Raw genomic sequence first — 24,363 nt, 5'->3', positions numbered from 1 at the left:
TAGGCCTACAAGACTGAGATCATAGGAGGGGTGGTGGTGCATACTCTCATCCAGGTAGGCCTACAAGACTGAGATCATAGGAGGGGTGGTGGTGCATACTCTCATCCAGGTAGGCCTACAAGACTGAGATCATAGGAGGGGTGGTGGTGCATACTCTCATCCAGGTAGGCCTACAAGACTGAGATCATAGGAGGGGTGGTGGTGCATACTCTCATCCAGGTAGGCCTACAAGACTGAGATCATAGGAGGGGTGGTGGTGCATACTCTCATCCAGGTAGGCCTACAAGACTGAGATCATAGGAGGGGTGGTGGACGGTGCATACTCTCATCCAGGTAGGCCTACAAGACAGTAGGGGCGGGGGGCAAATCGATATAGCAATATATTGTGATATTTTGCAATATAAAATTGCCCTATTGGAGTGAGGTAAACAGACTGAAAACGTTGTCTTAGATAAAATATGATGTATATATATTATCTTATTAGATAAAACACATGATAGACTGAAACGTTGTCGTATTAGATAAAACAGATGATGTGTATATATATATATATATATATATATATATATATATATATATATATATAGTGAGGTGAACAGACTGAAAACATTATCTTATTAGATAAAACAGATGATGTATATATATTTTAACTATCTTATTAGATAAAACAGATGATGTATATATTGTGACGAGCCTGGTGGTGTTCAGACTCGTCATGGTTAAAAAACAAACAAATTCAACTGTCCACACAAGTGCAATTTCAATCAATAAAAGATATTTATTGAATAAGGCAGAATATAGTCCGATGGGCAATTAGAGTAGTCGTAATACAGTCCATGGTCAAAAACACACAATAGGCTCTCGTACAAAAAAGGGATTGTTCAATACTCAGAGTTTGTCTTCCGGTCCAGGGTCAGTACACAGGGGGGTTTCTCAGCCAGTCTAGGGTCCAGTACACAATGAACACCTTCTCGCTTTCACCTCTCCTCTCGACAACCTCTCACCGCGCAAAACTCTGTATCTCAATCTCTCTCTCTCTCTCTCTCTGTACTCCGCTCCACTCACCAATACTCTTGTCTGTCCTAGTGTTTTATGTTATGCATGTCTGGTGTGTGTGTGTGTGTGTGTGTGTGTGTGGGGTGTGGGTGATCTCGTGGTGCACAGGTGTCTTCTATCAGTCCTAATCAGCTGCCTAATTGATTCTCCTCCCGTGGCAGTAGTATCTCCCATCCTTCACGTAGCCATGGGACGGGGGGATGAAATCTGCCACAATATATTTTAACTTTATCTTATTAGATAAAACAGATGATGTATATATATATTTTAACTTGATCTTATTAGATAAAACAGATGATGTATATATATTTTAACTTTACTCTATCTTATTAGATAAAACGGATGATGTACAGTATATATATTTTAACTTTATCTTATTAGATAAAACGGATGATGTATATATATTTTAACTTTATCTTATTAGATAAAACGGATGATGTATATATATTTGTATTAGATAAAACATGATGTAAATATATTTTTATTCCAGATGTTGACTAAGTTTTCCGTTGGGGACATAATTTGTTGTTGGAAAAGGTAATATATATCAAAATATCTCGATATTACAATATCGTGACTCTAGTATGGTGATAATATCGTATCGTGGGGCCTCTGGTGATTCCCACTCCTACAAGACGGATCATATGAGGGGTGGTGGTGGTGCACATATGATTAGGTGAATGGAGACCCAGTATTAATTTGTTGATGATGATTATGAGAGAAATATAGGTGGTCAAAATTATTATGATTTATTTTTATTTTTTGTTGTTGATGATGATGATGATGACAACAATGATGATTATGATAATAATGATACAGATGATGATACAAATTATATATATATATTTTTTTTTAACTTACATTTGTATTAACATTTATAGACAAACAACACTTAGACAATACTTACAAACAAATTATAATTTTAATTGAGACAGTACTATTTGTTTGTTTGTTGACGATGCTTTAAAGGGGACATGCATTGCTATTCCTAGCACTATTTGGGCAACTTTACACAATTCCTGTGAGTCTATGGAACACCTCTGTAAGGTTTTATTCAAAAAAATTAGGGATGCTCGATATTGGCTTTTTTACAGATACCGATAAATACCGATATTGTCCAACTCTTAATTTCCGATACCGATATCAACCGATACCGATATATGCAGGGTTTCCCCCCCCCCCAAAAATGGAATCATTTCAGGTAATTAACATTACATATCGCTTGTTGTGGAATTAACACAACATTATGCATACTTTTGACAATAAATAAAATCAGAATTTGTTCTTACTTGCTTGCCTGGGTAAATAAAGGTTATAGAAATGTAAAAAAATATATATATTTTGAAAACCGATACCCATATTTTCCGATATCACATTTTAATGCCGATATCGGCCGATAATATCGGACATTCCTAAAACAAATTCATTGTTTTATATTTCTAATCAAGTACTCGAAAGCCAAATTTTTCTCACTTTGGATTTCAGGCTATGTTGGCCTGGCTCCGCCCATGAGCACTTTGAGTGACAGTCATCCACACAGTCTGCGAGTGGCAGACAGAGAGAGAGAGAGAGACACGGAGCACTGTGTAAACAAAGCTGCGTGTGTGAGATACGCAGGTCCCCTTCTCTTTCTCTCTCTCCCTCTCCCGTTTGAGGAAGTCTTCCACTGTGCGCTACAGCCATAGACGGGGCGTTAGTTATGCTCCTGAATCGAGAGAGAGAGAGATAGAGAGGGGGAGAGAGAGAGAGACAGACAGAGAGACGACAGCGCGACGAGCGTGTGTGTATGTGTGCTCTGTCGCAAGGGTGTATCTGTTTCTCCCTCTCTCTCGCTCGCTCGCTCTCTGTCAAACCCCGTTTGATGAAGTGTCTGTTTTTTTGTAATTTTTTTTACTTTACTTTATTTGTTCAAGGGAGACAGTGTACATTAATAAACCATTTTACAAATGTAAATGCACCCAATTTTTGCCAAAAGGCTCATTTCCATTGGCAGTCCCCCTGCCAGAAGGCACAGGCTAAAATCCTGTGTGAAAAAAGGGTTAGCAATAAAAACAGAATAAAATCAAGATAAATAACACTAGAATAAAAACACAACAAAAGCACATAGACATATGATAGGGATACAGGTCACAATACAGTCATGGACACAAAGACAGAGCACATCATGACATATTAAGAGACCCAGACATAGACAGACGCACCATATCCACACACACACATACACACACAGACACCTCAAGGCCTCTGCATGCTACAGAAACTGCAAAGCAACTGCAACACAACATCGACAATGCAACAGTGTTGCAGACACTCTGCCTTTATGCTTCTGCAACATCGACGTGCAGCCTATGCAACATTGTACCCCGGATGTAGCTAGGTTCCCTAGATAGATGAAACTTCCCTTCTCAACCAACCCATTGATAACAAGCAGAAAAAGAAGCATCATTTATACTTCCGGTCGGGGAGTTTCAAAATAAAAGAGTGACGTCTAAAAGCACCGGAAATACGTTTATTTTGTACATTATCTAACGTTAACACGAACCTAAACTAACTAAAGTTTAGGTTCGGTGCTTTTAGACGTCGCTCTTTTATTTTGAAATCCCCGACCGGAAGTATTTGTGATGTATTCTGCTTGTGTAACTTCTGTGTTTGTTGGTGTCTGTAGATCGTTGGTGAACAACTAACTTTAGGTTAGTTTTAATGTTAGCTAGCAGCAGGGATGGACGCCTTTGTGCAAATGCAGGCAGCTACAGGCACTCAAGGTCGAGGAAGAGCTGCTGAATTTAATCGGCAGGAGAGAGAGCTCGTCAAAGCTGGATATATCCCTGTGGTTGTAGGCACGAAAATGCAGCTCGAACTACCTGTTATATTAAATTAATTGATTGCTGTTTAACTTGTCCGTGTCCAGTCCTTTCGATTAGCCCCACCGTTCATTGTAAACAATGATGCATGTAATTATATTAACGTTACTGTGTGTTGTTGTAGCTATGTTAATAAATTCTGAATGGCATTAACGTTAGTTGGGTATGATAGCATTGAATAGCATCAACGCTAGCTGGCAAATTATCACAAGCTGGCATCGTAAAATATCAACACCAGCCATGGGAACACTGTTTACTAAATTGTGGAGGCTTTTAATTGTCAAGGTAAGATGATTTGAAAGCGTATGCTATGGAAGTCCCCTGCGGCTCCACTTTGTTGAAATGTACATAACTAGGGCTATAGGATAACCACCGGTTAATTCACAATTTTTATTTGTTTGTCATGACAAACCAATTACATAATCCAACATATGTGTAAGAAACTAACATATTCCAGTTAACGGTATATATTTTTAATGATTCGTTACGGCGAAATCAATACTTCCATTTGTATAAATTACATTAACTTGAGGGTGGTATTCCTCCCTGCGGGACCAATATTATTCTATGACAGCCCTGCCCCCATTTGCTAACCAACCAATCACTGCTACGCAACATCAACGCAAGGTTGTTCAGATTAGATTTTGGGGAGAGGTACGCAACATCCTCACAACACACTCTACAACACCCTCTGCAACATTTTGCGTTGAAGTCGTGCTGATGTTGTGTTGCAGTTGCGTTGCAGTTGCTGTAGCATGTAGAGGCCTTCAGTGTTGACACTAGTGCTGGTTTTCAATGAGCCATTCCCTAACCCTGCACTTGAATGAATGGTATGATGTGGACACTCTAATTGTTTGAGGAATTGAGTTCCATTGGTGGGATGCTCTGTATGAAAAGACGGCCTGGCCAAATACACTTTTTTTCCCCCCTTGCCACACCTCTAATGTTCCTGGTTGAGGCAGACTTGAGGTTGATGAAACCGGACAAAGGAGGAGGAGCCAATCCACACTTTATTTTAAAAACTAGACAGACGTTTTGATATAGAGTCAGGTTTTCCCAACTGAGTAGATTATATTTTTTTAGAATGTGACAATGATGGTACCTGAATGGTTTCTTGTCTAGAATTGTTATTGCTTGTTTGTATAGTGATTAAAGTGGTTTCAGAATGGTGGAATGTGGGACTTCCGGTTCCGATCAGCAGTGCATGGCTGGCTGATTTTACGGAGCTCGGCAACCAAGCCATCATTAACCTTGATTACGTTTTAATTTTTTATACCATTTTATTTTTGTGAAGTTAGAATCATGTCTAAGCAGACGCAGACCAAGATGGAAACCCTGAACGACGTGGATAAGGAACTCATTAGGTCGATATTCAGCGAGGAAACAGACGCTATTATGGCTAAGCTAACTAGCAGGGTGGATGCACTGCAGGAGACGGTGGCCAGCATAGACACGCGGCTAGCCATGGCGGAGAAAGATCTACCCGCAGTCGTGGAGGTGGCTGAAACCAACGTCGCAGGAATATTGTACTTGGAGGACAAACTACGGGCTTGTGAGATGAAGTCGGTGGATCTGGAGGACCGTGGCAGGAGATGCAATGTTAGAATATACGGGCTACCTGATGAAATGGAGGAGGACGAACCGATTAAGTACCTCGAGGAAATGATACCAAAATGGTTCCCGAAGCTAGCCCGACCCGAGATCGAGAGAGCTCATAGGATCTTCAGACCTACTACCCTGATGAAGAACGAGCGTACGAACCCTCGCACATTCATCTTCTGCTGCCTGAGATTCCAGACAAGACTGGATATTTTGAGAGAGGCCAGGCTGAAGCCCCCGGTGGTGAATGGCCGTACCCTGAGATTCGCCGCTGACTTCAGTGACTACACAGCGCGGCGCCGGAGAGCCTTTGCTGGGGCCATGGATTTAGCACGGGAGAGGGCGGTGGAAGTATACCTACTGTTCCCAGCAACGCTGAAAGTGAAGATGGGACGGGGAGAGGTGTCGTGCAACCATCTATTCAAGTCACCATCCGAGGCGGAGGACTTCATTCGGAAAAGCAATACAGTCATTCCGGCTGAGCGGAACAGACCGGCCCCGGTGGAGCAGAATCTGAGCGACGGAGAGTGAGAGGCCGGAGCAGGTACCTGAGGCTGGCTTCACGCGTGGCCTGCTAGCATGCTAGCTATCCAAGCTAGCGGCCCTGTATGGTGGTAGCGGGCTCCACACGTGGGCTGCTAGCATATTAGCTAACGGCTCTGACGCACAAGGGCTGTTAGCACACCGGCTAGCTATCCAAGCTAGCACTGTTATAAACACGGCCGACCGCAGTTTTTCTCAGGCCTCACGGTATTGTCTCAGTCACGAGCATGATTACTGACTATTTGAAAAGTAATTCAGACGTCCTTTACTATCGGTTTTTTCTTTATTCTTTATCTCCTGCCTTTTTTATCATCGGACACTCGAACTATGCATTGAACGGCGCGAAGATTGTTACGTATATTTGTTATCTTTATGCGGCTCTAACCGGGCTAGACGAATATCACAATTTTCACTCAGACAGTATGTGCTTATGAACCGCTCAACCGAGGGGGGCGACCCCCTTTGCAAAGAACTGTATGCGGGTGGCAGATCAAGGCTATCCTAACGCTGCGGATTCTGCATGCTTTTAACTCTCTTTCTTATCACAGCAGAACGCAAGGCCGCCGCCTACGCTGCATTACCTCAACGATGGCAGCACGGTAATGATCGGGGTTTATTGCCACAGTGGTATTATTTCGACATGTGTTATGAATACCTCACTTTACTCAAGTTCAGCTCGGACGAACTGTGTTTCATGTGCTTTTATCGTCTGCATAATGTTCTATGCACTGAGCTCTATATAGATATAGATTTATTCTCTCTGTTGAGCGATGGGGGGTTCCCCTATTCCTAAATCGTTACAATATACAATTTTGGTTAGAATGGTTAAATTACGTAATGTGGTTTTGGTTGCGGTGACCCGGTCACGGTGCCAAATAATGTTTGATCGACATCGGACAAGATATTTGATGGGAGGGGGGGATACAGGGATTTTTGTTTTTTATTTCTTTTGGCTCGCTCTACTATGTGTTTGCTCTCGCCCAACAGGACCTTAGCGTGGGGATGTGTATATGTTGTGGTGCTCTACTTCAGGGGAATCACGTTCAGTCATACTGCAACCTGGTTGGACTGGCTAATTTAAACATCTTGATCTGGAATACGGGGGGTCTTAATATTCATCATAAACGCACAAGTGTACTAACATGGTTGAAAAGACAGGAGGTTGATGTGGCTTTGCTGAGTGAAACGCATCTTTTAAAGGCTGACAGTGCAAAACTTGCAAACAAATTTTATCATAATATAAGCTCCTCTTCTTTTAGCACTAAGTCTCGTGGAGTAGCCATAGTGGCTAAGCGGAAGTTGAATATTAAATTATTAGACGTGTGGTCTGATGCGGAAGGTCGAATTACTATTGCGAAGATGAAATACACTAACAGCAAATTGCTCTTATAGCTGCTTATGCCCCTGCTCCCGCCTACCTCCGGTCAATGGTCTCTAACTACACACCCTCAAGACCCCTACGCTCTGCATCTTCTGGCTGCCTCAGACCTACTCCTATCCAAGCTCCGGGAGGGTCATCAAAGAGAAGTCGCCTATTCTCAGTCCTTGCCCCACAATGGTGGAATGAACTACCCACCCCAGTTAGGACAGCCGAAACACGTCCAATCTTTCGCCGTCGACTAAAGACGCACTTCTTCAACCATTATCTGAATTAAAAAAAGAAAGAAAAAATCTAACCCTAACTAACCATACTGTCATGCACTTGTCCTAATAAACTAACCTACACTGTAGCACTCAACACTTTGATGAACATTGTTACTCAGCTGATAGAGTTGTGCCCTTCCTGATGGCTTGTCGTACAGAACTTGTAAGTCGCTTTGGATAAAAGCGTCAGCTAAATGACTAAATGTAAATGTAAATGTAATGTGTATGACGCGCACTTTTATACTACACTCACTATAGAGATGTTGAAACTACCGGAGTACTCATTTATAGTGGGTGCTGATTTCAATGCCATTGATTGATAAATTCGGTGATGCTGAAACCCACGATCAGAAGTAAGCTACCGCGGCCCTACGTGGCTGGTCTAAAGACACGGTTATTGATATGTGGCGGTTACTCAACCCAACCGCGCGAGACATAACACTTTCTCCAGAATTGATTATGTTTTCTCCTCCCCTAGGCTATTCGATAGCTTTGACGTTGACTTGAGGCCCATTGCACTGTCAGACCACAAATACATCCTCCTTAACACTTTGAATGCCCATCACGAGATATCTCGGGTTATCAGCCCGCCCCCTGAATGCCCATCACGAGAATTCTCGTAAATTTTTTTTATTAGCGATCTGAATTCATATTTCATCAACCGAGTCTACCGTTGGTAAACCTGCCCCGCCAGGCGCTCAGATGTGAAAAAAGCCCCTATCGTCTCCCAGATGGTAATGCACCCTTTTGGATTGGACTCAATGAAAATGGATGAGAAAAAAAAACTCCGGAATCCACATTTTACTTCTCACGCATGTAACCGGAGCCGATCAGATTCATTCTGGACCCTCAGCACAGCGTGTAATGTGTGTTTTACAGTATACGCTTTGGATCAATAAAAGGATCGATTTTTGGAATGGCGATCAGGAATTGGAATAATCCATTTGGATACCATCTGATCTCGGGTAAGGAATCTATTTTACCAGTCTTAGGATAATCAGACCTGTTTTCACGGAGATATAAGCTTTTCCCCTATATGTGATATGGCTGTTTGACTGTGCGAGCGATCAGGAACTAAGGGAATCGATTTTCAGCTCGCGGCACCAGCATGCATACGTACACATATACTATCGATAATCTAGCGTTTTTTTTAAAACGATTCATAAATAGGCCGAAAAATGACAACGTTCTAGAATATTACAGTACAGGGCGATTATCATGGAATCTTTTTTTCCCCCTTGAAAACGAGGGCTTTTCAAAATGCTATAAAACGGAAATGAACAGATAAAAAAACAATCCGCTTTGACAATGTTGACTGGAAATGAGTCATTGATAAGCAACGGGCAGATTAGACACATAGCTATCATTTAAAACATAGATTAGGCGATATTAATGCTAACATTGAAGTGGATGGTGGGCATTCAAGCACTAAATGTGCGCCCCCTGCTGGGCACTGAAAGTGTTAAGGGTTCACTCAGTAAAATTACGTCCTGTGCCCCTAGATGGCGCTTTAACTCAACGTTGCTGAAGAACGAGGAATTTAACCTACAATTTAAGGAGAAGCTCATTGAATTCTTGCAGTTTAATGCTGGATCGGTACAGGACCCCAGAACTTTTTAAGGGGTTTATTAGGAGTAACAAGTTAGTTAGTAGAATTAGAAGAGCTTCATAAAACAATGATGTCTTCTATGCAGCACAGATACTCTAGCCGACTGGAACTCCAAATTAAGGTGGTGAAAAAGGAGATTAACTCCATTTTAAGACAACAGTCTGAATTTCAAATGCACAGAACAAGACAACACTACTACTTTCATGGCTCTAGACCTAGTCACCTACTGGCTATGAAGATACGTGCCAGCGATCAATTTGCAGATATCCCTGCCATTAAGAACCAACAGGGGGAGATAACCACCAACCCCAACAAAATCAACGATACATTTCGCTCATTTTATTCCAACCTGTACGAGTCAGAAGTGATCTTTGATCACACCAAGCTAGAGAACTATCTTAGTCAAATTAACTTACCACAAATCTCGGAGGAGGACGCTAAACGGTAACCATCACACTAGATGAGCTCAGGGAAGCAATTGCTGACATGCAGCGGGGCAAGGCTCCTGGTTGGGACGGCCTTCCACCGGAACTCTATACTGCGTTCTGGGATGTACTCGTCCCTTATTACTTTCAATGATTTTACACTCAGTCGAGGAGGGCAATTTTTCCAGGGATGTCAATATGGCACTTATATCTGTTCTACTCAAGAAAGATAAGGACCCCACCGAATGTGGCAGCTATAGACCCTTAAGTCTCCTCGGAGCCGGTCTCAAGCTATATGCTAAGGTACTGGCCATCCGACTTCAAAAGCACATGACATTTCTGGTTAACCCCGATCAGACTGGCTTTATAAGAGGCCGACTGGTCACGGATAATATCAGACGGTTACTGCACGTGATTGATGCCAGTAAGGATGTCGCAACCCCTACGGCTGTCATGTCCTTAGACGCGATGAAGGCCTTTGACAGATTGGAGTGGTCATATTTATGGGCAGTACTTAGAAGGATGGGATTGGGTGAGGATTTTATTCACATGATCAAAGTTCTCTACACAGCGCCCTCTGCCATGATCTTGACAGGGAAGCTCTGCTCACCACTCTTCGCTGTCTCGTGCTCCTTTAGACAGGGTTGTCCTCTTAGCCCAGGACTCTTTGCTTTATCACTCGAACCTCTAGCTCAGTACATAAGACAATCCCGGGTTATATCCCCTGTGTCAATTAAGGGCACACATCACCATATCAGCCTATACGCGGATGATGTACTCCTATTTATGCAGAACCCAGCCGTCTCTCTGCCCTATCTTCTCCAAGTAATAGATGACTTTGGCAGTCTATCTGGATTTAAGATCAACTGGCCAAAATCAGCCTTCCTTCCACTCAACGAGACTGCGAAGGCAACCATCCTTCCAGCAAACATACTCATGGTAGAGCACTTTAAATGCCTTGGGATTGAAATATTACCAACTATTAACCAGACAGTAAAGTATAACTACTCCAGCTTGGGTGACAGGATTACAAAAGATTTTGACAGGTGGTCCAAATAAAAAAACTCATTACAGGCCCGTGCCTCAATAATTAAGATGAATGTTTTACCCAGAATAAATTTTATCAGCTCCATGCTACTGTTGTCTCCCCCTGTTGGTTACTGGCAAAAACTGCACTCTGCTGCATATAAATTTGTCTGGAATAACAAACGCCCACTGTTGTGAAGGGCCAGATTAAACCGAATATATATATTTATTTATATATATATCTTTAATTGTATTTGTATATTCTCTAATATTCCCTGATATCCCTTGTATATTCCTTGTACAATATGCATTGAATATCCATTCTAGCCTACTGAACATCCCATAATAGTCTCCATTCTACTATCGGTCGAGACCTTGGTGCCAGGCTGCCATACCCCTCAGACCCAGTTCAAACGTACCGCTCGACATGTACGAACAAGTCCTAGTTCCGCGTAGGAATTTGGCTACCGCACCACTAATGGGACTATTTGTTCATAGTGCGTATATATACTGCGCTACTAAAGTAGGACTTTCTTTTCAGTCCAGTTTCTTACCCTCCAATAGAGTCACAGACGTAAAGCCTCCCCGCGATGCCACGTGTGGGAGTAAGGCCAAGTTCGCCTACCATCGGTATTGAGACATCGTGTATATTAATATTTGAATAGTCATATTTGGCACTATATCGTCGAGTTGGACGTAGTCTATTAAGCTAATAATAGTCTGTTAATATATAGTGCTTCGTGCGGTGAGAATACTACCGTAGTCAGTACCCCATCGTTTCGGGCAGAGAACTGGCTGCTTACCCAGGGTGGTTGACCCTATGTGAAGCTGCACCCGAGGAGCCCCAGAGCCGACGAGCGAGTGGACCTGTATACCGGATTATTCTACCGACGACAGCCCGCCTTCCCAGGCACGGATTATGCTTTGGATACTTTGATTATTCTATGGATAAAGACCCCCGACACTACCGTGTGTTGGAACCCCCCCCCCTGGAGAGGTCGCAAGGTGAGGAGACGCTCTGCAAGACGAGGTCTCTCCACATCTCTCCCCCGTGGACCGGAGAGAGCCGGCCCACAAAGAGTCCACCTGCTTTCATCTGTGGTCCAAGGATCGCCGGCGCATTGAACGGCACTACAGTGTGTTCTCCTGGGATACCCTTGGCCGGACGAGGCAGCTGGATTCTACCCCCCCCCCCCTCCTACTCCTGTCGGCTTACAAGCGACCGGATTAACCCCCTCTAGTGTATCCAGCCTATAATCATTAAAGTATCATTGCTGTTATTCCTTAACTATTCCAGGTCGTATATTTACCACCTGCGCCTTCAGAGATTGGACATTATCTATTGATATACCGACGAATACTCCTTGCCATAAAAGTGCATACTATTTCAATTCATAAATGTAATTAAGTGATTAAGTGTTTAGTCTACACACCATCGCTGTGTAGGCAATAAAGACTTGTTTCTAATTCGTACATTTGTGTTGGATCCGTTTCATCTACGTGAGAGTGTTCATGATAATATATTTATGCCGTGTACTGGGTGGCCGAATATTAAGTACAAAGGTAGTGGTAGTAAGTATCATATCTAGTAATACAGTCAGGGAATTGTACCCCTCAGTTACAATTGGTCCTTCGAGCCGGAGGGTAATTAGTGTAATATTAATATAGTGTTATTAATATTGAAATGGCCTATGATGAACACTCCACGAAACGATCCTCCTAACCAACGCCCGCAGCGCGAACGACGGCTCCCTCAGTACTTAGAGGCTTACGCTGTCAGTCAACAACCTAGTCTTCTACTAACAGTAAACACGGTAAAACTAGAAAGTAAAAGTATGTCTAACCCCAACGCCCAGACTACCCCGACCATAGAGGCCCCTACGGGCTCTAATGTAACTGACCAAGTTCACGGTGGGGACCAGTGGGAACCAGACATGACTTCACACCCCGCCAGTACTGAAGAAGTAGTCCCCGATGAGTCCCGGGAGGAATACAACGCTACCGAGAGAGAACTCGGCACGGAAGAAGACGGGGAGAGCACCGTGGAGATAGAGCTCCAAGGCTCCGCAAGGAGTACCCCGAGGGAAGGCTCCCCTATACAACCGCCTTCTCCCAGCGAGGCAGAGAGGACCCTACAGCAGGCATTCCTCGTCAGCCTGAAAGCCTCTACTGAACGCGATAGACTCCAGGGTGAACGCGATCGATTGCAGATACAGCAACGGAGCGAAGAAGAGCACATACGCCTGGAAATAAGACGCATTCAGATGGAAGAGAATGTGGCCCGAGACCGAGCAGACAGCCAGCGAGCAGCTGCTGGTGCTCTACGGGACGCAGAGCGCGACAGACAGCAAGCGCAACTAATAGAACAGCTGATCAGACGGACAACACCCTCTCCCTCCGCCAGAGGCTCCAGGAACTCGTCTAGACACACCTCCAGGGCGGCATCCCCTAGCCGAGTAAACAACCCTGAACTTGACCAACAGACGAGGTCTATACCCCCCACAGACCACCTCCCCCCACCGGTCCAAGCGAGACCTAGCAACCGGGAAGGAGCAGCATATCCTGTGGAGAGGCTAAACCAGAGACTACAAGCACTGGATGACCTAACTGAAGACGAAGAGGAAGAGGAGGAGAACCGCGCCCGAAGACAGCACAGTACTCTACCGGACCAGGAGGTCCGGTACAGCCCAGGCTATACTCCCGCGGAGCTGCGCTACAGACCCCCGACTCTATACACGGGTGAGCACGACGCACGACCCGCACCGAGGAACAGCACCTGGACAAGCGGGCCATGGTACACTGCCGGTACCAGCCCATACCAAGGAGCGGGAGGAGACTCGCCTAGGAGGCCTCTCCCCCAACGCTCGCCGATGTATCCACAGTCAGCGTCATACATTGGCACGCCTATGGTACCCGACTTCACCCAAGAGAACCGGGCCCAGTATACAGAACTCCGCATGTGTCTGGAGACCATGTTGGTGGATGTATTGGATGAACGCCACAAATACGCCATCCTACTGCAGCACTTAAAGGTGCCCCGCGCACATAATATAGCGCTCGCCTACGCGACTTCCACCACCCCATACACAGCAGCGCTGGTAGCATTGGACCAGAGGTATGGGCGCATATGGGATTACGTGATCCAGGAGATCCGACACATCGACCGCTTACCCCCAGCAATAGACAATCGAGCACTGGACGACCTGTCCATCAGAGTGCAGTCCCTGGTAGGGATGTTGGGAGCGCAAAGAGAGAAGGGGAAGTATGAACTTTACGCCAACTCAAATGTGGAAAGGATCCTGGAGAAGCTGCCGCCCGCTCGTCAGGAGCGCTTTAGGCGGCAGAGGGACCACAGAGACCCGAATGGCCCCGAACCGAACCTCCTCGATCTAGCAGACTTCCTGGCGAGAGAAGTCAGCAGCCTACGGCTAGATACATTCGGACGGAGCACCCCTGGCTCCAGAGAAGGAACCAGACGACTAAATGATGGAAGAAGATCGGTGACTGTGATGCACCAATCGGAGTCAGTACCGAGCAGCAGGAGCCACAGTACCCCCTCCAGAACGGAGAAGTGGAAGATAGTGTGCCCCTACTGTGAGAAAGAACACTGGCTAGCGCAATGTGACTCTTTCCCCAAGCTGAACGCGGAGGAAGCAGGTCAATGGATAAAGTCCAACAAGCGCTGTTTTCGCTGTGCGCGCTCACACATGGCAGCCGAATGCCGCTTAAAGAAAAGGTGCACCAAGTGCGATGGAGCCCATCTGGACATACTTCACGACAGTAACAGACGGCGCCCTTCACCTGCACCATCCAGCCGCAAAGCGAGCGTCATGTACATCGATCCCGCCAGCAGCAGTGGAGCCTGAGTACTCCTAAAAGTAGTGCGTGTGACACTAAGCTACCAGAATAAAGTCCTGGACACTTACGCCGTCCTCGATGACGGGTCAGAGAAGACCCTGCTGCTCGCCTCCGCTGCGGCCCAGCTAGGGCTGCGGGGAAGCGAAACCCAAATGACAATTCGGACAATAAGACGAGATTTGAAGACGATAAAGGGCGAGAATGTCTCATTCTCTATCGCAGCAAGCGGCCAGCCTGAGCGACGGTACCAGATTGCAGACGCTTTCACCAGCCAAGAAATAGGACTGTCGCGGTACACATACCCCGTCGCCAAGCTGATGGAGAAATATGCACATCTGCGCAAGTTACCGATCCCGCTCATAGACAATGCTATGCCGACCCTGTTGATAGGCTCCGACCATGCAGACCTCATTGTCCCGATAGACCGGGTTCATACCGGACCCCGAGGCTGTCCTGCAGCAGTCGAGACCCGTTTGGGATGGACTCTCCAAGGCCCGCTCGCCAAATCTCTCAACCGAAGTACAGCCACTAGATGTCTCCACTCCCGAGTCACAGAGGGAGAAACCGCACTCCTGCAACACGTAGAGCGGCTATGGAGCTTGGAACAAATGCCCTTTAAGAATGGAAAGAAAGACATTCGCTCTAAAGATGACATTTACGCCATTCACCTCCTCGAGACAGGGACCAAGAGAGTCCCGGTCAACGGCGTGTTGAGATACGCCACGCCACTCCTGCGGCGAGAAGGAATGCCTACTTTCCACGCCAAGACAGACGCCATAGAACGGTACCTGCTGAACACGGAGCGGCGCTTAGCCAAGAACCCCGCCCAAGAGAGTGTATACCGCGCTGAGATTGAGAAGCTCATCACAGCGGGACACGTCACAAAGATGGACATTAAAGAGGCTGACCAAACCACTGAATCGTGGTACGTGCCCCACCACAAGGTCCATCACAACGGTAAAGACCGCATAGTATTTAACTGCAGCTACCAGATCGGATCCCAAAATCTGAATAAAGAGTTACTGCCCGGTCCCACACTCGGCCCCTCCCTACTCGGCGTTCTACTCCGCTTCCGCCAGGAAAAGGTGGCCATCAGCGGGGACATTAAAGGAATGTTCCTGCAGGTGAGATTAGTAGAGGCGGACAAGCCCCTGTTACGGTTCCTATGGAGAGAGAAGCCAGGAGATGAGCACCCAGCCATCTACCAATGGGAAGTCCTCCCCTTCGGAACTACGTGCAGCCCCTGCTGTGCGACATTTGCACTACAGAAACATGTAGCAGAGGACCCAGCAGCGGACGAAGAGGTCCGACACAGCGTAAAGAACAGCTTCTACGTAGACAACTGTCTACAAAGCCTTTCAACCCAGGAAGAAGCCGAGGCTCTCCTGATTAAACTCCGCGCCTCATTGATCAAAGGCGGCTTTGATCTCAGGCAGTGGGCCAGCAGCGATCCGCAAGTACTGCGCAGCCTCTCCTCCGAGGACAAGGCAGCCAGCAGCGAGACCTGGATGGCTACAATCCCGGGAGAAGCCCAGGAGATGACCCTGGGATTGGTGTGGCGATTCAAAACAGATTCGCTTCACTACAGACACAAGCCCCTGACTACGGAGCAGGGAAGGCCGGCGGCGGCGCCGACCACCAGACGGAGTGTGTACACAACACTCGCTCGACAATATGACCCGCTAGGATGTATTCTACCGTACACCACCAGGGCAAAAATGATTGTACGAGCATTGTGGGACAAGGACCAGGGCTGGGACGACCCCATTCCCGCACACCTTGCATCCACCTGGAGAGAGTGGGAGATGGAGCTCCACTCACTCCCAGGCGTTAATATGCGCCGAAGCTACTTCCCACCCACGGTGAGGCCAGAGACATGTAAAATGGACTTGCACGTCTTCAGTGACGCCTCAGAGGTCGCATACGGATCAGTAGCCTACTTGCGGGCCCAAGACCAAGGGGGAGAGATCTACACAGCATTTGTCCTCGCCCGCTCGAGAGTAGCCCCACGCAAGCAACAATCTATCCCACGTCTAGAGCTCTGCGCAGCCCTAGCCGGAGCGCACCTAGCCACGCTCATCCAACGTGAGCTCACCATACCGGTGTCTAGAACAATCCCGTGGTCAGATTCCACGACGGTACTCGCCTGGATCAAATCGGACTCATGCAAGTACAAAGTCTTCGTGGGAGTCAGAGTCACCGAGATTCAAGACTTAACCGAAGAGTTAACCGGAGAAACAGAGTGGCGCTACGTTGATACAAAACAGAACCCAGCTGACGTCATCACCCGGGGGATGCCCCTGGATGACCTCACCCGTCGCAATGTCTACAGTGACGGCCCCGCATTCCTAAGACTCCCGGAAGGACAGTGGCCCATGCCTATCCCGAGGGAAGCCAGTCCAGAGGAGGTGGAAATTAAGAAGTCTGTGTTCTGTGGATTGAGCACCGTAGCCTCCACCGACCCTAACATAAACGATTGCACGTCCATAGAGAGTGCACAACAAAGAACATTCCTGCGGTACCACCCGGAGTGCAAGTCCCCCGCTGATATGTCAGCAGCTAACTACGAGGAAGCAGAATTGCTTCTACTGCAGCGAGCCCAGAGAGACTCGTTCCCCGATGAATTGGCCTGTCTACAGGGAGGAAAGCCCGTCCCATCCGACAGCAGATTAATTCACCTGGCCCCCGAGAGCGACGCTCACACCCTCATCAGAGTGGGTGGTCGCCTACGCAGAGACCCCAACACACTCCTGATGGGGCGGCTAGATCCTGCATTACCCCAGACAATGTACCGGCCTGAAGAAGCGAACGGCCGACGAATGTGGAGGTACAGCCAAGTATTAGCCGACAAGTTTTGGAACAGTTTCCTACTGCACTACCTACCGTCTCTACAGACCCGCCAGAAGTGGGTAAAGGAGAGAGACAATTTGACAGAAGGAACAGTCGTCATGATTATTGATCAATCACTGCCCAGAGCTATGTGGCCGGCCGGCCGCGTAAGCAAAGTGATCACCGGTGCCGACGGCAAGGTCCGAGCAGCTGAAGTGCTCGTCCAGGGTCGCACTTACACCCGTCCCGTGGCAAGGCTCATAGAACTGCCTCGACTCCCAGACACAATCGATGATGACCATGACCCTACAACCCTATGACTTTGTGAAGTTGACTGACCCCTACAGCAAACCCTTATGTGTAAATAGACAACGCGATTAATCTGTCTCCGTTTAACTGATTAGGTCCGGGACCTATTCAGGGGGTGGCTGTTGTGAAGGGCCAGATTAAACCGAATATATATATTTATTTATATATATATCTTTAATTGTATTTGTATATTCTCTAATATTCCCTGATATCCCTTGTATATTCCTTGTACAATATGCATTGAATATCCATTCTAGCCTACTGAACATCCCATAATAGTCTCCATTCTACTATCGGTCGAGACCTTGGTGCCAGGCTGCCATACCCCTCAGACCCAGTTCAAACGTACCGCTCGACATGTACGAACAAGTCCTAGTTCCGCGTAGGAATTTGGCTACCGCACCACTAATGTGACTATTTGTTCATAGTGCGTATATATACTGCGCTACTAAAGTAGGACTTTCTTTTCAGTCCAGTTTCTTACCCTCCAATAGAGTCACAGACGTAAAGCCTCCCCGCGATGCCACGTGTGGGAGTAAGGCCAAGTTCGCCTACCATCGGTATTGAGACATCGTGTATATTAATATTTGAATAGTCATATTTGGCACTATATCGTCGAGTTGGACGTAGTCTATTAAGCTAATAATAGTCTGTTAATATATAGTGCTTCGTGCGGTGAGAATACTACCGTAGTCAGTACCCCATCGTTTCGGGCAGAGAACTGGCTGCTTACCCAGGGTGGTTGACCCTATGTGAAGCTGCACCCGAGGAGCCCCAGAGCCGACGAGCGAGTGGACCTGTATACCGGATTATTCTACCGACGACAGCCCGCCTTCCCAGGCACGGATTATGCTTTGGATACTTTGATTATTCTATGGATAAAGACCCCCGACACTACCGTGTGTTGGAACCCCCCCCCCCTGGAGAGGTCGCAAGGTGAGGAGACGCTCTGCAAGACGAGGTCTCTCCACATCTCTCCCCCGTGGACCGGAGAGAGCCGGCCCACAAAGAGTCCACCTGCTTTCATCTGTGGTCCAAGGATCGCCGGCGCATTGAACGGCACTACAGTGTGTTCTCCTGGGATACCCTTGGCCGGACGAGGCAGCTGGATTTTACCCCCCCCCCCCCCCTCCTACTCCTGTCGGCTTACAAGCGACCGGATTAACCCCCTCTAGTGTATCCAGCCTATAATCATTAAAGTATCATTGCTGTTATTCCTTAACTATTCCAGGTCGTATATTTACCACCTGCGCCTTCAGAGATTGGACATTATCTATTGATATACCGACGAATACTCCTTGCCATAAAAGTGCATACTATTTCAATTCATAAATGTAATTAAGTGATTAAGTGTTTAGTCTACACACCATCGCTGTGTAGGCAATAAAGACTTGTTTCTAATTCGTACATTTGTGTTGGATCCGTTTCATCTACGTGAGAGTGTTCATGATAATATATTTATGCCGTGTACTGGGTGGCCGAATATTAAGTACAAAGGTAGTGGTAGTAAGTATCATATCTAGTAATACAGTCAGGGAATTGTACCCCTCAGTTACACCCACGCTTAAAGAGATCCACTGCACAGAGGAGTAAACTCGACGGGGGTTTAGCATTTCCAGACTTCAAGTATTATTTTCAAGCTTACTCTTTGAGACCTTTTGTCACTTGGTTTGACGCTCAAGCAGCCGTGTCCTGGCGACCATTGGAGGAGAAGATGGTGTCCCCACATAGACTTCAAGATATCGTGTATACCAACATTTCAATTAAGCAATGCAAGTTACGATTTGGCCCTTTGATCACACATGTGATCCAGATTTGGCATGACACACAGAAAGCACGTACTAATCGCCATAAAACGAGCGAGTATTCATGTATGTTGGTGCTTTTTGTTTTGGTTTTATTTATTATTTTTCATTCTTTGGTTTCCTATGTATATTTTCTGACTCCTTCTGACTGGGTCTGGTGGTCGTGGGCTTGGACTGGGGGGGGGGGGGGGGCGTGGTTCGGGGTCTCTGCGGGTTGAGGCACTAAAGAGGCGTGGTGCTTTGGCTCGCGGGGGGCCGGGCTGTGGTCCCTCCGGGGTTGTGGCTTGCGGCTGCCGGGCCTGGAGGTGGAGGGGGCTCGGGAAGCCCGTTTTATAGTAAATATTTTATTTTCCTTTTACCTTGTGACAACTTATTTTGACTGGTTATGTATGTAAATGTATAATCTGTCTAATTTATTGTCTAATCATTGTTGTGTTAGTTTATGTTCTTGGATGTCTTTTATGTATTATTGTTATTATTGTGTTGTGAGTTGTGTTGTTTCTTATTTGAAAAATGAAAATAAAAAAGATTTGATCAAAAAAAAATGGTGGAATGTGAATTGGACCAGGTTATCAAACAGTATGTGATGTGGGAAAGAACCATTGAATGAAAATATAGCTTTGCTGCTTCGGTTGAAAGGAAGTTTCTTATGTACCTGAAGTTTGATAGGCTGAACTTTACCTTATTGCAGACTTTTTTTATGTGATTTTTGAAGCTAAGGTTTGGGTCTACGTGTAATCCTAAATACTTATATTCTGATACTACCTGTAATTTCTGACCGGAGATGAAGATATCCTGCTCTGCAACTTCTCTGTGGCCCTTGGAGAAGAACATACAGACAGTCTTAGAGACATTCAATTGTAAACGGCTGTTCTTAAGCCAGGATGTGACATTCACCATGACATTAGACAATTTTGTTGCAACCTCTTCTGTGGTTTTACCGTGTGTAAAGATCACCGTATCATCAGCATACATCAGTACACTGGGTACAGTACACTGGGTTACACTATGCGCTACAACCACAGAGCCAATCGGATCACTATCCACTCCATCCTCGCCTCGTTACGTCACGATGCGAGTCAAATCAGAATTACCTAATTAACTCGAGCAGGAAATGGTCGGACATGAATGAGAGAAAACCCGCTAATATGGGGCTAGATCCACAAAGAATGGATTGCACTGAGCAAGTTGCACCCTTACTTACAATTCATTATGAATTGAAAATGGGGGACCCTGATGTAAACAAGACAAAAGTCTTTCTCTGGTCTGCATCCCCTTAACAATTGTGTGTATTGAGCCATACTGTATTGTACCCATTCTGCAATCTGTAAATAAAACTTTCATTCAATCAATCAATCTGCACGGTGATTGATTGAATGGAAATTTTATTAACAGATTGCAGAATGGGTACAATACAGTACGGCTCAATACACACACTTGTTAAGGGGATGCAGACCAGAGAAAGACTTTTGTCTTGTTTACATCAGGGTCCCCCATCTTCAATTCATAATGAATTGTAAGTAAGGATGCAACTTGCTCCGTGCAATCCATTCTTTGTGGATCTAGCCCATGGTATTTAGAGACACAGACACATTGATACTAACTACTATTACTATAATACAATGCTAGACACTGAAAAAAGCAATTTATAATGCATGTCACCTTTAAATGCAGGTGAATACGACTGTTAATTTGAACAGATTAGTATAATTCTGATGATGATGATGATGATATTGTGATATAAATGTGTTTCAGAATGAGGCAGAGGAGGAGTTCAGAGAGAGGAAGGGCAACAGGCCAGGTGTGCTGAGGTGTGGTTACTGCGTCAAACAGGGCAATGTGGTGAGTACATACTCACACACTCACACACACACACACACACACACACACACACTGACATCAACTGGTCGATAAAATCTTACGATTGTCTGATTGTCTGTGTATGTTTTCAGAGGAAGAGCTGGAAGAGACGTTTCTTCACCCTGGATAACAACGCTGTCAGTTACTACAAGTGTGAGACGGTGAGGTCACTGTTATGCTTTTCTGTTTCCTCTCTCCCTCGCTGTCGTAGGTGTTTGTGACGGCGGTCTCTGTGTGTGTGTGTGTGTGTGTGTTTGCGTGTCTAGGTTAACACATTCAGCGCCAAGGACGAGTTAACTCGTTTTTGGCCGCCATGCGTTGAGCGCCAAGGACGAGTAAACTCGTTTTTAGATCCTTTTTTTCTTTTATTAATTTTTTTTATTCATTACAGGTTCACGGACCTCTGTGTTACCATAGGAAATCATTCTGATATTCCGAGAGTGCAATACCGGCCGCATCCTGCTAGGTGGCAGTATTGCCCACCCTTTTAAACCTTATTTCACACCGTGTGTTGCATCTAAACCCTTCCGTGCGCAGAATTTTGGTCCAGGCAAGCCTAGCGGTTCACCCGATCACATTGGAACGCGTCCCTGCCCTCGATGCATGTGTTGTGCCGGATTATGTCGGGGACGCGATCAGACAATTGGAATATTCTTTTTGGGATACCCCCGATCAAAGGTAAGGACTATCTGACGTCAATTCCACCTTGATTCTACAATGATTTCATATCGATCCAGCTGATCAGCGTGTGTGGTGTTCAAAACGAATGCCGTTGATGACGATCAGAGCATCAAAAAACATGATGAAACATAATACCTATTATATACCTTTGAATTGGAAATAGTAGCGTGTCCAGGCGAGAAACGCCAACGACTTTAGTCAAATTCACATAGCGCCCTATAACTGAGCTTTTCAGGAATTAGCCCAGATCACTCCTAAACTATACAATATTCACCACGGGATAACGCACAAACGTATACGTATTATCTCTTTTTTGCAAGTTGGACGGGAGATAGTTAATGTCAAATGACCATAGTATTGTCTCCATAGCTATAATATAGAATATAGATATAGCTCTCCAAACATAGTGACCCACAGTGAAAATAGGCTATGGAAAGCTGGCGCATTAGCTACAGGGATAAGGATAATAGCTGGCGCTGAAAGTGTTAACCGTTTCGGGGCCAACCACGTATATATACGTTATTGAGATCCGACCGTTGGAGGCCAACCACGTATTTATACGTTATTGGACTCGTTTTTGCTTGTATTCCATTTTAATATCCTACTCAATGTCACGGAGCTGTATGTTGGATGGAAACGGCATATCCGGACTCCGAAAGTGCAGTACCGGCCAGATCCTGGTATTGGCACTGTCTCGATAATGCAGTTTTCCCTGTTGCAGACCGGGTGTCACTTTTTTTTCATTCCGGGTTAACTTTTCTGTTTGCCTGAAGCTATGGCTTCAACCAATCGCCTGGAATACTTATTGCGACGCCGAATTCAGTATGCAGTAAAGGAATATAGCATCAGCCAATGGACATATCGGTCTACCAGATGGCGATCAATAACTGGGAAATTCTTTTTGGAATCCAACTGGCCACAGGTAAGAGCGATTTGACGTCAATTTCAGCTTGATCAGGCCTTGTTCTCATAGCCAACCCCCGGATCAGCGTATGTTGTTGTAATAACGAATGCCGTTATTGGTAATCAATAATCAGAAACGACTTCCCCCTCCCCCCTTTCATGCATTCATGGTGGACCATGATACAGATCATATGCATTTAGATTTTTAACTCTAGCTTGTGTAGGGCCGAAACGCCATTAACGTTATTAGCTTAGCGCCCTATAAGCTTTGCAGGAATTACCCTAGACCAATCCGATATAACTTCATATTCACAACGCTATAAAATGGGAACGTATTGATGAAAAAATTATTTCTTTATGGAATATTGAAGGGAAGGTTTATACTGTCAATTGACAATGGACACATAGCAATAATATAAAATATAGATTTAGCTCTCCAAACAACCTCACACATAGTGAAACCTTGTAATGAAAAGCTGGCCTCATAGAGTGAGATTAGACGGGCCCCAATGGCCCCGATTGTGTTAATGTGTGAAGTTCTTTTTTACCTGTATGTTTTAGGACAAGGACCCTCTGAGAGCTATTCCTCTGAGGGACGTTCAGAAGGTCCACGAGTGTCTGGTCAAATCTGGGTGAGTCTACAAACTCACTCAATCACTGTTTCTGTCTTTCTGTCTCTCTCTCTCTCTCTTTCACTCTCTATCTCTGTCTCACTCTCTCTGTCTCTCTCTCTTTCACTCTCCATCTCTGTCTCACTCTATATTTCACTCTCTGTCTCACTCTCTCTGTCTCTTTCTCTCACTCTCTATCTCTATCTCTGTCTATCTCTCTCTCCCTCTCTCTAATTTCACACGTCTGTCTAACTTTAATGACTAATAGGCCTATTAGTGATTATCTTCTAAAAAGAAAAAAGAAAGTATCGTTGAGTATCGAGTGGAGTTTCACTTCCAATTCTGCTGTGCTGTCTCTCTCTGTCGCTCTCCTCCTCTCCTCTGTTTGTTAATCAGATCGTTAATCGTTAACCTTATCTGTTTCTGCCAGGGACCTGTTGACGAGAGACAACCTGTTTGAGATCATCACCGGCTCCAGGACCTTCTACGTTCAGGTGCACTTCCCTCCCGTCACCACAACCAATAAGAAGCTAGAGTCAAGTTCAAGGTTTATTTGTCATATAGAAGTACAAGTACAGTGCAGTGTAATGTCCCGTCCCCCACATACACACACACCAGACTGTACTTGCATCAAGAAGAAAGTCATAGTTATTATTATTAATAATATTAATAACAATAATAATAATAATAATAATAATAATAATAATAATAATAATAATAATAATAATAATAATAGAAATTGTA

The 24,363-nt window shown here is 45.5% G+C and overlaps 1 protein-coding gene across 1 annotated transcript in view; it reads left to right on the top strand.

Annotated features, from left to right (window-relative positions):
* Positions 1-24,363, top strand: part of plekha2 (pleckstrin homology domain containing A2) — a 44,760-nt gene that overhangs the window by 17,177 nt on the left and 3,220 nt on the right. The window contains exons 7-10 of the mRNA XM_084322847.1: positions 21,320-21,406; positions 21,517-21,585; positions 23,570-23,640; positions 24,050-24,113. Of these exons, the coding sequence (XP_084178973.1) occupies positions 21,320-21,406; positions 21,517-21,585; positions 23,570-23,640; positions 24,050-24,113 (291 nt within the window). The remainder of the gene's footprint in view (positions 1-21,319; positions 21,407-21,516; positions 21,586-23,569; positions 23,641-24,049; positions 24,114-24,363) is intronic.

The sequence above is a fragment of the Notolepis coatsorum genome, assembly GCF_963971535.1.
Source record: "Notolepis coatsorum genome assembly, chromosome: 10".
Classification (NCBI taxonomy): Eukaryota; Metazoa; Chordata; class Actinopteri; order Aulopiformes; family Paralepididae; genus Notolepis; species Notolepis coatsorum.
This window is presented reverse-complemented; position numbering and strand designations above follow the sequence as displayed.